The sequence below is a fragment of the Ovis canadensis genome, chromosome 4, assembly GCF_042477335.2.
Source record: "Ovis canadensis isolate MfBH-ARS-UI-01 breed Bighorn chromosome 4, ARS-UI_OviCan_v2, whole genome shotgun sequence".
In the NCBI taxonomy this organism is placed as follows: Eukaryota; Metazoa; Chordata; class Mammalia; order Artiodactyla; family Bovidae; genus Ovis; species Ovis canadensis.
The window spans coordinates 91,468,315-91,481,783 of NC_091248.1; the positions used below are offsets into that span (position 1 = coordinate 91,468,315).

The 13,469-nt window shown below is 52.6% G+C and overlaps 1 protein-coding gene and 2 non-coding genes across 4 annotated transcripts; all 3 read left to right on the forward strand.

Annotated features, from left to right (window-relative positions):
* The first annotated feature begins 223 nt into the window (after positions 1–223).
* On the forward strand, positions 224–10,927 carry TBRG4 (transforming growth factor beta regulator 4). Of its 2 annotated transcripts, XM_069586839.1 has the most exons (12): positions 224–311; positions 434–641; positions 2,157–2,621; positions 5,667–5,990; positions 6,513–6,684; positions 6,965–7,122; positions 7,728–7,838; positions 8,802–8,946; positions 9,300–9,545; positions 9,675–9,786; positions 9,899–10,013; positions 10,620–10,927. In XM_069586839.1, exons 3-12 carry the CDS (start codon positions 2,208–2,210, stop codon positions 10,719–10,721), a joined length of 1,899 nt encoding a protein of 632 aa, XP_069442940.1. In that variant the 5' UTR covers positions 224–311; positions 434–641; positions 2,157–2,207; the 3' UTR covers positions 10,722–10,927. The 2 variants fall into 2 exon arrangements, with proteins under 2 accessions (XP_069442940.1, XP_069442942.1); XM_069586841.1 differs by having other exon boundaries at positions 226–641.
* Positions 6,210–6,345, forward strand: LOC138439890 (small nucleolar RNA SNORA5). The gene has a single exon (XR_011256834.1). It is a non-coding gene; the product is annotated as a small nucleolar RNA SNORA5 (small nucleolar RNA).
* On the forward strand, positions 6,733–6,867 carry LOC138439889 (small nucleolar RNA SNORA5). The gene has a single exon (XR_011256833.1). It is a non-coding gene; the product is annotated as a small nucleolar RNA SNORA5 (small nucleolar RNA).
* Positions 10,928–13,469: the final 2,542 nt, after the last annotated feature.

A 13,469-nucleotide genomic window follows, 5' to 3' on the forward strand; every position in this document is an offset into this window, starting at 1 on the left:
TGCTTGGCTTACCCCGCAGTTACTTTTGTAATTAAAGGTAAACACTTAAAAACCAAGAGACTGCACATACAATTCCATAATCCTACATTTTTTTGGAAAAACTGCAAGATCTCGGCAAATGGTGCCCTACATTTCCGCAGACCCAGGCTGAGAGGCCTCCCCAGCGAGTCACAGCCCAGCCCACTCCTGGACAGTCTACAAGCCGGGGCTTCTTTATAGAGACATAGAGGCCGGCGGGGAAGGCGCGGCGATAGGCCGCGGGAGCCGACAGACGACAAAGGGTCGCCTTCTATACGCTTTATGAAAGCTAGGTACTAACCAAAGGCTGGCGCTCAAGCCCCCCAGCCTCCGTTTCTGGACACTTCTGTTTTTTCTCCCTTCCATTTTTTTCCTAAATCGCTCAACACATCTCAATTCACTTCCCACCACCTAGTTCCCGATCTCAGCAAAGATGGCACCCGGCCGGAAAAAGGAACCGGAAATGACTTCCGGCCGTGCGGCAGGCGGCGAGCCTCGCTTCCTGCGGCGCTCCGAGTGACGTAAACGAGCGCGCCGCGCAGCGTGGACCGAGGGCAGTACTGGGGCGCATGGAGGTCAGCGGCGGAACTCGCGGTAGCGGTAGCGGCGGCGGCGGTGGCGCCGTACGTATCGGGACCGGGGGAGAAAGGGGGTCCTGAAGACTTGGGGTCATGGCTGGGAGAGGAGACCTGGAGGGCGCACTGGGACGCAGTGGATCGGGGTGGGTGGCAGGGGCCGGGGCCGGTTTAAAGCTGTGCCCGCTCGTGCGCACGCGCCCCTTTTCTGAGGTCCCGCGTGACGGCCTACGATCCCCGCACTGACCCTCGGCGCGGTCGCTGCGTGCTCTTTGTAAAGGTGATTCTCTTTTCTGCGTCTGAGGGCCGAACTTCCGGGTTGGTGTTAAGAATCCTTAAGCCCATTTGAGTTGAACTCGTTTCCTCACTAGCTCGTAGGACTGTCTTTAGTAGGGATCGTTTCCAGTGCTTCCCCGCCGCTGGGGCTTTGGATGTATGTGGATGTTGCCCTTGGGCCAATATTTCTCCTCCCTGAGCCTCTTGTTTTGTGTACAGTGAGTCTAAACATTTTACAGCTGCAACAATCAGCTCATGCTAAAATGTTCTGGACCAAGTTCTGGGAAATCTAAGGTCAAACACGCTCTCTGCTTTGGCAGAAGGGAGCCCGGGTTAACTTTTTATCGTGTGCCGGTGGTCTGCCTTACGTAGGTCGTTTAATCACGCTAGTGCGCGAGGCAGAGTTGTTAAAAAGCAGTAGTATCGGGTATGTAACATTTTGGGAGGAGGTAACGTTTTATTTGAGTGAGGAAAGATAGAGGGTGATTTCCTGAGCCCTGTGATGGCGGGTAAAAAAAAAAATGAGGCAGCAAGCCTTCCCCTGCCCTGCCCTGCCCTGCCCTGCCCAGGTGTAATGAAAGTGCAAGGCCTGTTGAGAATGAAGGAGTGTGCTCCAGGGAGGAAGAAAAGGTAAAACTGGGGAAATAATTCTGTGCCATGTTGTGAACTGCTTTTTATGATTGGTTCAGGGATTTTGCTCTCAGAAGGGGTGTATGTGTGTTTAGTAGGTTAGTGATGTAATAGTGCAAGTTGGTTTGGGAAGGTTCACTCACCTATCTATAAAGTTATTAAAAATACATCCACAGAAGCTGTGGGATGTATATATGGATTATATATCCAGGGTTTTCTAGGAGTAGTCTAATTTAAAATATTCTGTCTCATTTTCTCTGTAAGCCAATAATTTTTTAATCCTGGGTACTTTTAAAACTTAAAAGGGAGCAGGGGAGTGGGTGGAATGCTATTCAAACCCTGCTTGCAGAAACTCCTACTCAGGAGGTCTTGGACCAGGCCTGGGGTTCTGAAGTGTTGAACCATCCCTAGGTAATTCCACAACCAGGACTAGAAGCCCTCCAGTCCAGACGGTAATGCTCCTGAGTTTCAGTACTGGGTTACATTCTGTACTGAAACAAAAGCCCTCTGAGATTTTTGCTTCAGAACATGGGGAGTTTGGGCTGGCCTATGGAGAATGTGGCTGTGGCTCCTTTGCGTTTGTCGGGTTCTTCTGTTATGTTTGTGAACTGGGAACTGCCCCTTCACCACCCCTTTCTCTCTCCTTTTTCTCTTCAGGGCTTTGGAGTCACCTGCTAGGAGGCTCCCCTCCCTGCCGCCCAGGCCACCATGGCCGCTCGGCTGGTGAGGCGATGCACGTGCCTCCTACGGGAGGCCACCCGCCTGGCCCCTGCTGTGTCCCCCGTCAGCCAACTGAGACTCCCCCAGGAAACCCAGAAGCCTCTGACTTCCTCAGCTACCTCGCCCAGCTCCCGCCTCCCAGGTCCCTTGTCAGAGCTTGTGGAGAAGGAACGGGTGTTTACTCCCTATCCTGGGCACCAGGAGGTGGAGCAGCTCATCGAGAAAGCCACCCAGCCTGAGGAGCTCCTGGAGCTTCTGGGCAGTGGTCACTGTCTGCAGCAGAACCATGCCGCCCTCGCGCTTATCCAGCTCTCTCACCTGCTCTCTGAGAAGCCAAAAGACAAAGCCACGCTCATACAGGATGCTCGCTTCTGGCAACTTCTCCATCTTGTCAACAGCCAGGTGGGTTCTGGAGCCTTTTCTGCAGGTTCAGCAAGCAGAATATAGCAGAGGCCACAGAGTCCAAAGCATCCAGTCACTTTCCCAGTGTAGACAGAAACTCTGCTGTGTGCTTAGTCCATCCACATCCTGTGGTGTTTTTTCATTTTATAGATTCCAGAATACTTTCATGTGCTTTCACTTCTGTTAATACTCATGACAGCTCTGTTAAGTGAATATTGCTGTCCTTATCTTACAGGCAGCCCAGACAGGAAATACAAACCAAAGGACTGAGCCTGGTTTTTCTCAATGCATCGGGGGCCTCCCCCTCACCGTGCAGTCTTGACTGATATGGCCCCTCCTCTGTGTCTGGCTGATGGGACACACTCTTGAAACTGGAGGAGATGAAGGGTGACTAGGAGAGGATCTCAGAAACTTGAACTGACTGTGGGTGTTATCCCAGCCAGTCAGATCCTTAGAGGAGGAACATGAAGAGAAGGGACTTGTCTGTGGCAGGGGTGGGTGTAGGAAGAACTCAACCCAGTTCCTATTCAGTGTGAAGAAGGACTCCATGCAGACTTTAGGCACCCTGGGGTCTGCTGGAACCGAAGGGCCTGTGACACAGAAAAGAGGTACAGACTCTCACTCTGGCTGCTCTGGAAAGGCAAGGCCATGACCGCTTGTCAGGGATGACAAGGAGACTCACAGCTCAAGGGAGGGGTCGAGTTAAATGAGTTTTTTCAGCTGCAGGTTATGAGAGTATAGTAGATGTGGAAATAGAGTAATATTGGAAACAGTTCACAGATAGTAAGAGAAGTATTGTTTCATGGAAGTTTTTGTCTTCAGTTAAGAAACAGATCTGTACTGTGAGCCCGTATGTTGGGGTCACGGTACAGATTTTTTTCTTGCTGAGAATATAGCTCATATAAATTATCTTAATTAGATCCCTTCTTGTTCTGAGACTGTCATTCTAGTCGTTATTTATTAAACCTTTTACGCAAAAGCTTTAGAGACAGACTAAACATTGTAGCAAAATTACAAGCCAATAATGAACCAGGATTTAGAAATATAAACTGATCATGCTTTCTTTTAAAGAATCCTACTGTCTGGGAATTCTACAGAAACAGCAGAAGTCACTGAAGGCTCATGTGATGCTGAGATCAAATTCCTACTTTTCTTTTTTCCTCCATACCTTGGCTTGTGGGGTTGTTGATCCCCCACCAGGGATTGAACCCAGGACCCTGGCAGTAAAAGGCTGGAGTCCTAACCACTGCCCTGCCAGGGAATCCCCATACTTTTCTCCTTCTGCCCAGCCCTTCACACAACTGCTTTTCTGTTTGCCCCTCACCTCGTGTGTATGATTTCAGTTCCTTCTCTTGGCAGTGCAGCCTCATTTCACAGAAGAGTCTGGAGACTTGAAGAGTGGCAGAGTTAACAGCCTTAGCATAGCAGACAACAGAGCCATTCTCATTTACCACATGCTGCCTTCCCTGAGGCTGGGGTCTGGGCCAGAGGGCTCCTCGTGTTTCTCTGAGGTCTGGAAGCACACCCTGCAGGGAATGGCTGGGTCACCTGCCGGGGTCCAGCCCCGGTGGATCCAGGGAATTCGAAGCGGGGACGGCGTCAGCAAGGAAAGAACTTATTTATTTATTAATATAAGATTAGATTAGGAAGAAATAGTGTAGTAGGAAAATTAAGTGGAGAAAGAAGGCTGAATAACTTGGCTTATGGGGAAGGCCAATAAAGTTCCAGACAAGGAGCTTGCACCATCTACATTGGGCCACAGGTGCCCACTTGAATATCAGGGGGTGCCCCGCCTTGGGCTCCCCTTCGCGTGGATCTTAAAAGCCGGGACAAGTAAGTAGACATGGTGAGCCGCCCCACTCCAGATGGGAATTCAGCCTGAAATTAGAGTAAAGAGGAGACACGGGGAAAACCAGTCCAGCGACTGGCCCCGTCCTCTGTTGTTCAGAAGGCCTTTTATACTTTTGATAAAACATGGAGATCAATGGATAACAAAGTAATGCAGCATTAGCAGTCCAGACTCATCAAAACCAAGCTTTTCTCTCTGCATACCTAATTGTATACACAAGTCTTAGGTGATTTACATCATCTTCTGGCCAAAAAGGGGCCAATTAACATTTTACAGCCTTTTTTCTGATAAGGGTTTGTTAACTAGAAGACTTATTTGCGTTGATCTTCCCAAAGTCTGGTGCCACTCTCAGAAAGCACTAAAAAAAGTTATATTCTTACATAGCAAGGACACAAGAGGAGTGCAGTGATATATAAAAAAAGAAGTAATTAACTCAAAAGTCTAGTGTTGCTAACATCAAAACTACTATATATCTTTTTCCATATCCCGTTTACATTGATTAACATCCTCCCAGGTGCCTAAAAGATAAAGAATATGGAGGCCTGGTGGCAGTCATTGAGTCAACAGTGAAAACCCGTCACCGATATGATTTTTAGCTCTTAGACAAGGCTCTGTATCTTAAGATGCTTTAAGCTCTGTGCCTCTTGCGGTTGGGGGGCTGTAAGCAGTTCATAAGCTGTAAGAGGTCCGGGGGAACCTGTTAGGCAAGCTAGAGAGCTATCAGAGGGGTTTAACTGAAACATCCCTTTCAAACACAGAAGGCTAACGCCCTGATTTGACTTTTTCCAGAGAATATTAGAAGAGTCAAAAAGCAGGCAGATTCTTATTTTTGGGGGGCGGGGGGGTGGGTGCTCAGGAAATTCCAGGGGGAAAACCTGAGGTCTGATTAGCCTTGCCATCAGAGCTCTGCCACATGACCTTGTCACAGGTGGAATTCCTCACGCTGGCTCCCGGCAGTCACCCTTGTTCAGAAATGAAGCTGGAGGCGGGGTGAGCGCTGTGGGCAGAAAACAGTCCCAGATAGGCTATTAAGGAGCCTCCTGGTGTGCCCAGTAGATATGCCTACATTAAAATAACCAGTTCTCGGGAGGCAGGCTCCAGCTCAGAGCCTTGGCCTGCTCTATGACAGGATCAATAAGGTCCCAGGTGTGACTTTGCCTGTGTGTCTCTCCTGCCCCACCCCACCCCCCACCTAGATAACTGTAGTCTGGCATGGGACCCTCGTGAAGCTGCTCCGGAGCCTCTACACGCTGGGGCTCCCCGCCACCTCCAAGGACCTGCGGTCAGTGGAGCAGGAGGTCCGCTGGCGCATGCGCAGGCTCAAGTACAAGCATCTGGCCTTCCTGGCCGAGTCCAGCGCCACCTACATGCAGGAGCAGGGCTCCCGGGAGCTGCTGGCTGAGCTGCTTGTGCACCTCGAGCGGCGCTGGGCAGAAATTGAAGACGGACGCACGGTGGTGGCCATGATGATGAAAACTGGGCATCTCTCAGAGTCTCTGATGAACCGCCTGGAGGACAAGGTACTAAGGGACAAGAGCCTTGTGGCTTCTGACCATAGTCTGGGGCATGGCACTGGCAGGACTGGCATTTTAGGTAGCTGCAGGCAGCACTTTGTGCCCAGTGGTTCCTTCAAGGATCCAGGGGGTTGCAGAGCCTGAACAAAATTTTAGTTCAGCTTTGGTTAGTGCTTCCTAGAGACATCATGCCTGCTGCCCCCTGCTCTACCGCTGCCTCAGCCCCGCAGTCTAGTCAAATTCAGCCCTGTTCCCGTGGTAGCAGGGGCTGGCCCGGATGACTGCCACAGCAAACTCCGCAGCTCATGGGCCCTGGGTCCCCTGCTCTGGGACCTGGGGATAAGTTTGGCTACGGACACAGTATACCCGGTCTGGGGACTCCCTGGGGTAGGAGCAGAGGCAGGCCCTGCACAGATGGGACCTATGTTTAGTAAGCTCAGGCCTAGTTGCTGTCTCGCAGGGCCTGCACTGCATGGGACCCCTGGCCCTCGGGCCATCAAGCTGACCCCTGCCGGCTGTGGTTGACAGTGCCTGGAGCTGGTGGAGCAGTTTGGCCCTGAGGAGCTGCGGAAGGTGCTGGTGACGTTGGCAGCTCAGAACCGGAGATCGGTACCCTTGCTGCGGGCCATCTCTTACCACCTGGTCCAGAAGCCCTTCCCCCTGACTAAAAGCATCCTCCTGGACCTGGCCTATGCCTATGGTGAGCCCTGTGCACGGGGAGTGAGGCTGGGAGGGGGAGGGTTCTGGCTGCAGCTGTGTCAAATTCAGTGCCTACCTCAACCATGGCAGGCACTGGCCCAAAAGGCTGCTACAGAAACACTGTGACTCATGGGCCCTGATCCTCTGTGCTAGGCCTCAGGGATAAATTTGGTTACAGACACCAAGCTCTTAACTCCTTAAGACCAGGATGGGTGGTGGGGTGCACGTGAGGGTGCAGCCTGCCACTTCTCACCAGTTAAATCTCAGGCTCTGTCCCCAAGGCAAACTCGGCTTCCACCAGACCCAGGTGTTCCAGCGCCTGGCAGCTGATCTGCTGCCCCACACGCCAAGCATGACGTCCAGCGAGGTAGCCCGCTGCACCAAGTCCTTCGCCTTCCTTAAGTGGCTCAACCTGCCCCTGTTTGAGGCCTTCGTCCAGGTGAGCTGGGGTGCAGGCGTGAGGCCTGGGTTCTGAGGGCCCTCCTTGCCTGACCCCCTGCTTAGGCATGCTCCCTGGGCATTTCATCAGGGAGGCCCAGCCAGTCTAGAACACTTTCTAGTGGCAGATACGGAGTCCTTACTCCACTTTCTTTGGAGAGAAGCAATATGACTCAGTTGTGAAAGAAAGCGTAGTTGAAACCCTTTCATTCTTTCACCAAACTTTGTGGGTGACAAACTGTATGTGTCTTTGGGTGACTGTGCAGGAAGCAGTACAGGGAGCAAGGCCTAGAATCCACTCAAAACTCTCCCTAAACTTCCAAGAGCTGCAAAATGGAGTTGTGAAGAAAGAGGATGTTTGCTTTGAGGTCTAGGTGCAGCAGGTTGAAGCCGTGTCTGTAGGCTGAAGAGTGTCTCTGAAGCTGTTGTCAGGGGCCTTTTATGTGTGTATGTTGCCTTGGGGGGGGACAGGGGCTAGCCCTCTGCCCATTGCCCTGTGTAAATTACCCCTTTGGGCTGGGAGCTCATGGGTTCTGGGGGAGGGCTAGGTCTGCGTTCTGCCAGGCCCCTCTCATCCTGCCTTTCTGTCCTCCCTGATCGGCCCAGCACGTCCTGGACAGAGCCCAGAGCATCACTCTGCCACACTTGTGCAACATGCTCCTGGCTTTCGCCCGTGTGAACTTCCGCCCAGAACGGGAGGATCCATTCTTCAGCCTGGTACAGTCTTCACACCCTCTACTGCTATGCTTGGAGCAGCTTGGGACTGAGCAGGAGGGAGGGAAGAGACCGGATTTGTACTGAGGAGACCTAGGTGGGGAGGCAGAAATGAAGAAAGCCTGGTGGGAGTGTGAAAGGAGCCAGCTGGAGCCATACATCCCAGGGGTTGTCTGGGGACAGGCGAGAGCCAGCATGGCAGCCAAGGACCAGAAAGGCATCCAGTGGCTCACTGGCAGTGGGGCTGGGGAACCCCTGTTCTTACTTCCTATGTGTGTGTTAGGCTCTCAGTCATGTCCAGCTCTTTGTGACCCCATAGACTGTAGCCCACAAGGCTCCTCTGTCCATGAAATTCTCCAGGCAAGAATACTAGAATGGGTTGCCATGCCCTTCTCTAGGGAATCTTCCCGACCCAGGGATCAAACCTGGATCTCCCACATTGCGATCAGATTCTTTACTCTTTGAGCCACCAGGGAAACTTCGAGCTATCTTACTTCCTGGTGTTCCCTTAATGCCCTGTTGGGGCTCAGAGACTCAATGCAGTTGCCGGGTTGAGAGCATCCTATGAGTGAACTGGGTATGATCCCGGGCCCCCACAGTGGGTGTTCCCCCAGCCGGCCAGCTGCTTCCTCTTTCATAATCTCTAGCTCTTGGGTCCAGAAACGCCTCCCCTGTGCTGGTGGCGTGGTTTTGTGCATAGGTTCTTGCTAGTGGGTGGGAGGAGGAGGCAGTAGGGGTAGTCCAGCTGCTGTCCAGATTGGGCCCAAGGGATGAGGAGGGTTTCTGGTACCTGCCACCAAGGGTCCCCCAAACCTGACCAAGGGTGCCTCGGCCAAGGTTACTCTCCTCACCCCTTGGGCCTCAGCACGTCCAGGTCATAGGGCAGCTCCAGCTGCTGCCCACCCAGGGATGCCTGTAGCCACTAAGCAGAACCTGCTTTCCCCACCCTGCACTGTCCTCGCCCAGGTGCATGAGAAGCTGGGGTCAAAGCTGGTGGGCCTGGAGCCAGCCCTGCAGGTGGACGTGGTGTGGGCCCTGTGTGTGCTGCAGCAGGTGCGGGAGGCCGAGCTGCAGGCTGTGCTCCGCCCTGAATTTCACACCCAGTTTCTAGGTGAGCGGCGGGGGGCATCCCTCCCTGTCCTGAGTGATGGCAAGCCCGCTGCGCGTGCCCCCTCCCCCACCTCACCCAGGGACCACTGCAGCTGGGAAGGCTGCCTGTTTGTCAGCCCTGGGCTCCACTCAGCACTGGGGAGATGGGGCAGGCCAGGGCGCACCCAGCATCTGCTCCTTCTCTGTCCACTCCTAGTGGGTGACCGGCAGACCCTCTTTCTGCTGCTCCTGACCCAGAGTCCAGGGTGAGACTTGGGTGTTGGGGAGGGGGCCGCCGACTCTCCCACCTGGCCTCTGTGTCCCTCCATCCTGGTCCTCCTGAGCCTCTTTTCTCACTCCATCATCTCCCCTTAGCTGGCAAGTCCCCAAAGGATCAAAGCACCTTCCAGAAGCTGTTGCATATCAATGCCACTGCCCAGCTGGAGCACCCCGAGTACACGGGACCGCTTCTGCCTACCTCAGCCTTGGTCCCCAGCCCCTCGGCCCTTGAACAGAAGATGACCCCGTTGCAGAAGGAGCTGCAGGAGACGTTGAAGGGGCTGCTGGGGAGTGCCGACAAGGGCAGCTTCATGGTGGCCACGCAGTATGGCTGGGTTCTGGGTGAGGACCCATCGTCCCCTTCCCTCCCCGCAATCCCGTCTGTTCATCCATCGTAAGGGCAGGGGCTATGAGCCCCGTTGATCTCTGAGGGATAGCCCCCACCACATTTTCATTCTTTGTCCTCCTCAGATGCTGAGGTACTGCTCGACACCGAGAGCCAGCTTCTGCCCCTGAGGGACTTTGTGGCGCCCCATCTCGCACCCCCGTCTGGCAGCCAGCCACTCCCCCCTGGGGCCAAGAGGTAGGTGGCCATACCACCCTTGGGGGCCGTGTGCATTTGGTTCTGGAATTCCCCCTTCCCTGAGGGCCTGAGGGAGCTGTCAGAATTCACACCACACTGTCTGGCCCTCCAGGCTAGCCTTCCTTCGCTGGGAGTTCCCCAACTTCAACAGCCGAAGCAAAGACTTGCTGGGGCGCTTCGTGCTGGCCCGGCGCCACCTGCTGGCCGCTGGCTTCCTGCTGGTCGACGTGAGTATCTGCTAGTCCCAGCTGGCTGATGGGAGCAAGTGTCAGACCCCAGCTCTTGAGGTCGCCCGTGTTGGGGTTCCCCCTTCACACATGAGAAATTAGGAACTTAGAAGGGTGTTAGGTTTCTCCCAACGTCACACAGCTTTTAAGTATCTGATGCTGTTCGCATCTCCACAGCCAGGGTTTCTGAGAGGAAGAGGTAAGACAAACCCAGTGCTCAGGGCCTCGTGCTGGCCTGTGCCTCACGTGGGGCTCTGTGCTGAGGGCCGGCCCCGGGCCTGGTCCCAGGTTCTCACTGTGGAGACATCTGCACCGGAGAGCAGGCTGTCTTGTATGGGGCCAGAAAATACACAAGTGACTCATTTTTGAGTGTTTTATTTTGCTTTTGATACAGCTTTTAAAATCTTGAAGCCACCCTTGGTCCCGTTTATTCATGGGCCTTTGCAGCTCTGAGCACTAACCAAATAGGGGTCTCTTTCCCACCCATTCTGCTCTAGCTCTATAGGCATCTTCCTTCAGGATTTGGGGGCTAGGGGTGTGATGTGCAGGGCGGGGGCATGACGGGGCTCTGCACCTGCCCTGACTCATTTCCACTGCCTTTCCCAGGTCCCATACTATGAGTGGATGGAACTCAAGTCTGAATGGCAGAAGAGCGCCTATCTCAAGGACAAGATGCGCAAAGCAGTGGCAGAGGAGCTGGCTAAATGACCTGTCCCATAGCAAGGACTATGTGCCCAGGGGCCCGGACTTCTCCAGAGGCCTAGCCATGGGCACTGGGTGGGCAAGAGGTGGCACGCTCCAGGACAGACCTCAGTGCAGGACATTGGCCTTGGAAGTGGGGAAGTGGGCCGGTGGCCAGCATCTCTGAGTAGCAGGTCATTCTCTCATGAGTAATAAATTCTTCATCAACTGCCTGACTATCCTGGCTTCTCTGCCACCCACAGAGGATCCCTCTCATAGACATTCGTGCACAGCTGACCTGTTGCTCAGAAGCCCACAGTCAGCCCCCGTACGGGCTGAGTCCTGGAGTTCTGAACATCAGCAAGTGAGGACCTTCCCAGGGGAGGCCAGTTGGGTTTTCAGTGCGTGGCATCCTGGGAGGTCCCCTCCCATCCAGTGGTCTTAGGTGAGAGGGGCACCCTGACGGCCTGTGCTGCCAGGTGGTATAAGTGCAGCCCCTCAGGAGGCGCTGGCTCTGAGAAGAGATGCATGTACTTGACTGACACTGCAGGGCCAGAGAGACCCCTTACTGTCCTCACATCTGGGCCGGAATGCCATGGTGTGCCGCCGCTGTGGCAGCCATCCGCTTAAGGAGCCCAGAGCCCCCTTCACCACATCAGCAGCAGCGCCACCAAGGCTTCCCCGGAGCCCAGAGCCCCCTTCACATCAGCAGCAGCACCAGCAGATTTCCCTGGCAGTTTAAGGGTTAGGACTCCTTGCTTCCACTGCTGGGGACCCAGGTTCAATCCCTGGTTGGGGAACTAGGATCCCACAAGCCAAGTACCAAGGCCAAAAAAAAGCTTTCTAGCTTCTAGTCCATCACAAGAGACGTTGCTGTGGAGCTGAGCAGAGAAGGGCCACCTGGCTTCTCTGGACCCCCCTCTCAACTGATGCCCACTCCCTCCAGAGTGGTCCCTCAGAAAGTGAATCACACAAGCTTTGGGTTAGAGGAGGAGCTGTAGAACAGCTCACAGGATGTGGGTGCTTGGCACTCGGCACAGGCTGGCTGAGGTTCTTGGCCCAGAGAACAGAACAGCCGAGATGGCTTTTTGAAGCCAGTGACTCAGAGCCCAGACAAGGTGAGGGAGTGGGGAAGAGTGTACCAAAGTGAAGGGCCAGCATGGACAAGCATCAGGGGTGCCAAGCCAGGTTTGGGGGCACCCACAAAGCTCGTGTTCACCATTCAGGATCTGTGGCTTGTAGTTGAGATACTTTGACAGATTCCCTGCGTCTGAAAGAAGCTACAGTGTCCCCTGTGCCCTCTGTTGGTTTGCTCAAAGGTGACGGGCACATGTCTCACCAGGATACTGACTGCCAAGAACAAGAGTCCATGAGCAGGACGCTTGGATCACCACCAGGACCCGTCATGTTGCGCTTTATGTTCATGCCTACCCCCTTGGCTTTGAGCCAACTGGCAGCCACCAACACGTCCTCCATTTTTATTCTGTTACTTGGAGAATGTTCCATACAGGAATGATGCAGTCTATGAAGTTTGGAAATTGGGTTTTTTCACAGGCACAGTTCTCTGCAGTTTAATCCAGTAGGTCCTTGTTATTGCTGTTAGACTGTGGTTCAGTCCCATGTGTGGGTGTTTGTGTAAACCCAGGTTTTCATTTCTCTGGGATAAGTGCCTGAGTGCAGCTGCTGGGTCATACGGGATTTATATGCTGTTTAAGAAACTGCCACCGCGTTTTCCAAAGGTGCTGTGCCGTGTTAACATTCCCACCAGCAGTGGGAAGCAGTGAAGTTCACATCCCTGCCAGCCTATGGTGTTCTCAAGGATTCCCAGAGCAGTTTGGATGGGTGTGGAGTCATCTTTTCACTTGCATTTGCCTAAAGGCTAGGGATGTGAAACACTTAACCTGACTTCTAGTCATCTTGGTGGGTGTGAGGTGGTATCTCACCATGCCTTTGATTTTAACTTTTCCATGATGACTAATGGTGTCTTCACATGCTTATGGCCTATTTACATGTAATTTTTGGAGACATACCTGTTCAGACCCTTTGTCCAGTTTTTAACTAGTCTGTCTTACTGAGTTGTAAGAGTTCTTTATATATTTAGAAACAAACAAAAAAGAAACAAGTCTCTTATCAGATAGAGGACTTGAAAATGCTTTCTCCCGTTTTGTGGACTGTATTTCCACTTTCTTGATGGTGTCCTTTGAAACAAAAAGTTCCAAATTTGGGTGAAAGAGATTGTCCAAAATTGATGTTAATTCTACTTTAAATGAGAATTAACTACTCATTTAAACATGAGTTTAAGCAAGCTTCAGGAGTTGGTGATGGACAGGGAAGTCTGGTGTGCTACAGTCCGTGGGGTTGCAAAAAGTCAGACATGACTGACTGAACTGAACTACTTTAAATACTTCATAGAACTCAAATAAAACTATCTGGGCCTGAAGACTTCTTGGGGGAAGCTTTTTTAAAGTTACAGATTCAGTTTCTTTCATGGTTTTAGGATTATTCGTGTTACCTATTTCATCTTGTTTGAATTTTTGGTAGATTTTAATTTTCAAGTAATTGTCCATTTCTTCAAAGTTTTTGAATTTATGAGCATTAAATTTGTAGCATTCCCTTAGTATCCTTGTAATGTCTTCAGGCTCCAGAGTGTTAGCCCTGTTATTAGTCAGCATTCTCCAGAGAAAGAACCAACAGAATATATGAGAGAGAAACATGAGAGATTTATTATAGGAATTGGCTCTGCAGTTACAGAGACCGAGGAGTTCCACAATTTGC

Bases quoted from the DNA above. Each gene is read 5' to 3' on its own strand.
- TBRG4 (XM_069586839.1), top strand. From the start codon at position 2,208: ATGGCCGCTCGGCTGGTGAGGCGATGCACGTGCCTCCTACGGGAGGCC. The intron at 6,685-6,964 runs GTGAGCCCTGTG...TCTGTCCCCAAG, and splicing joins GGACCTGGCCTATGCCTATG to GCAAACTCGGCTTCCACCAG. The intron at 7,839-8,801 runs GTACAGTCTTCA...GTCCTCGCCCAG, and splicing joins AGGATCCATTCTTCAGCCTG to GTGCATGAGAAGCTGGGGTC.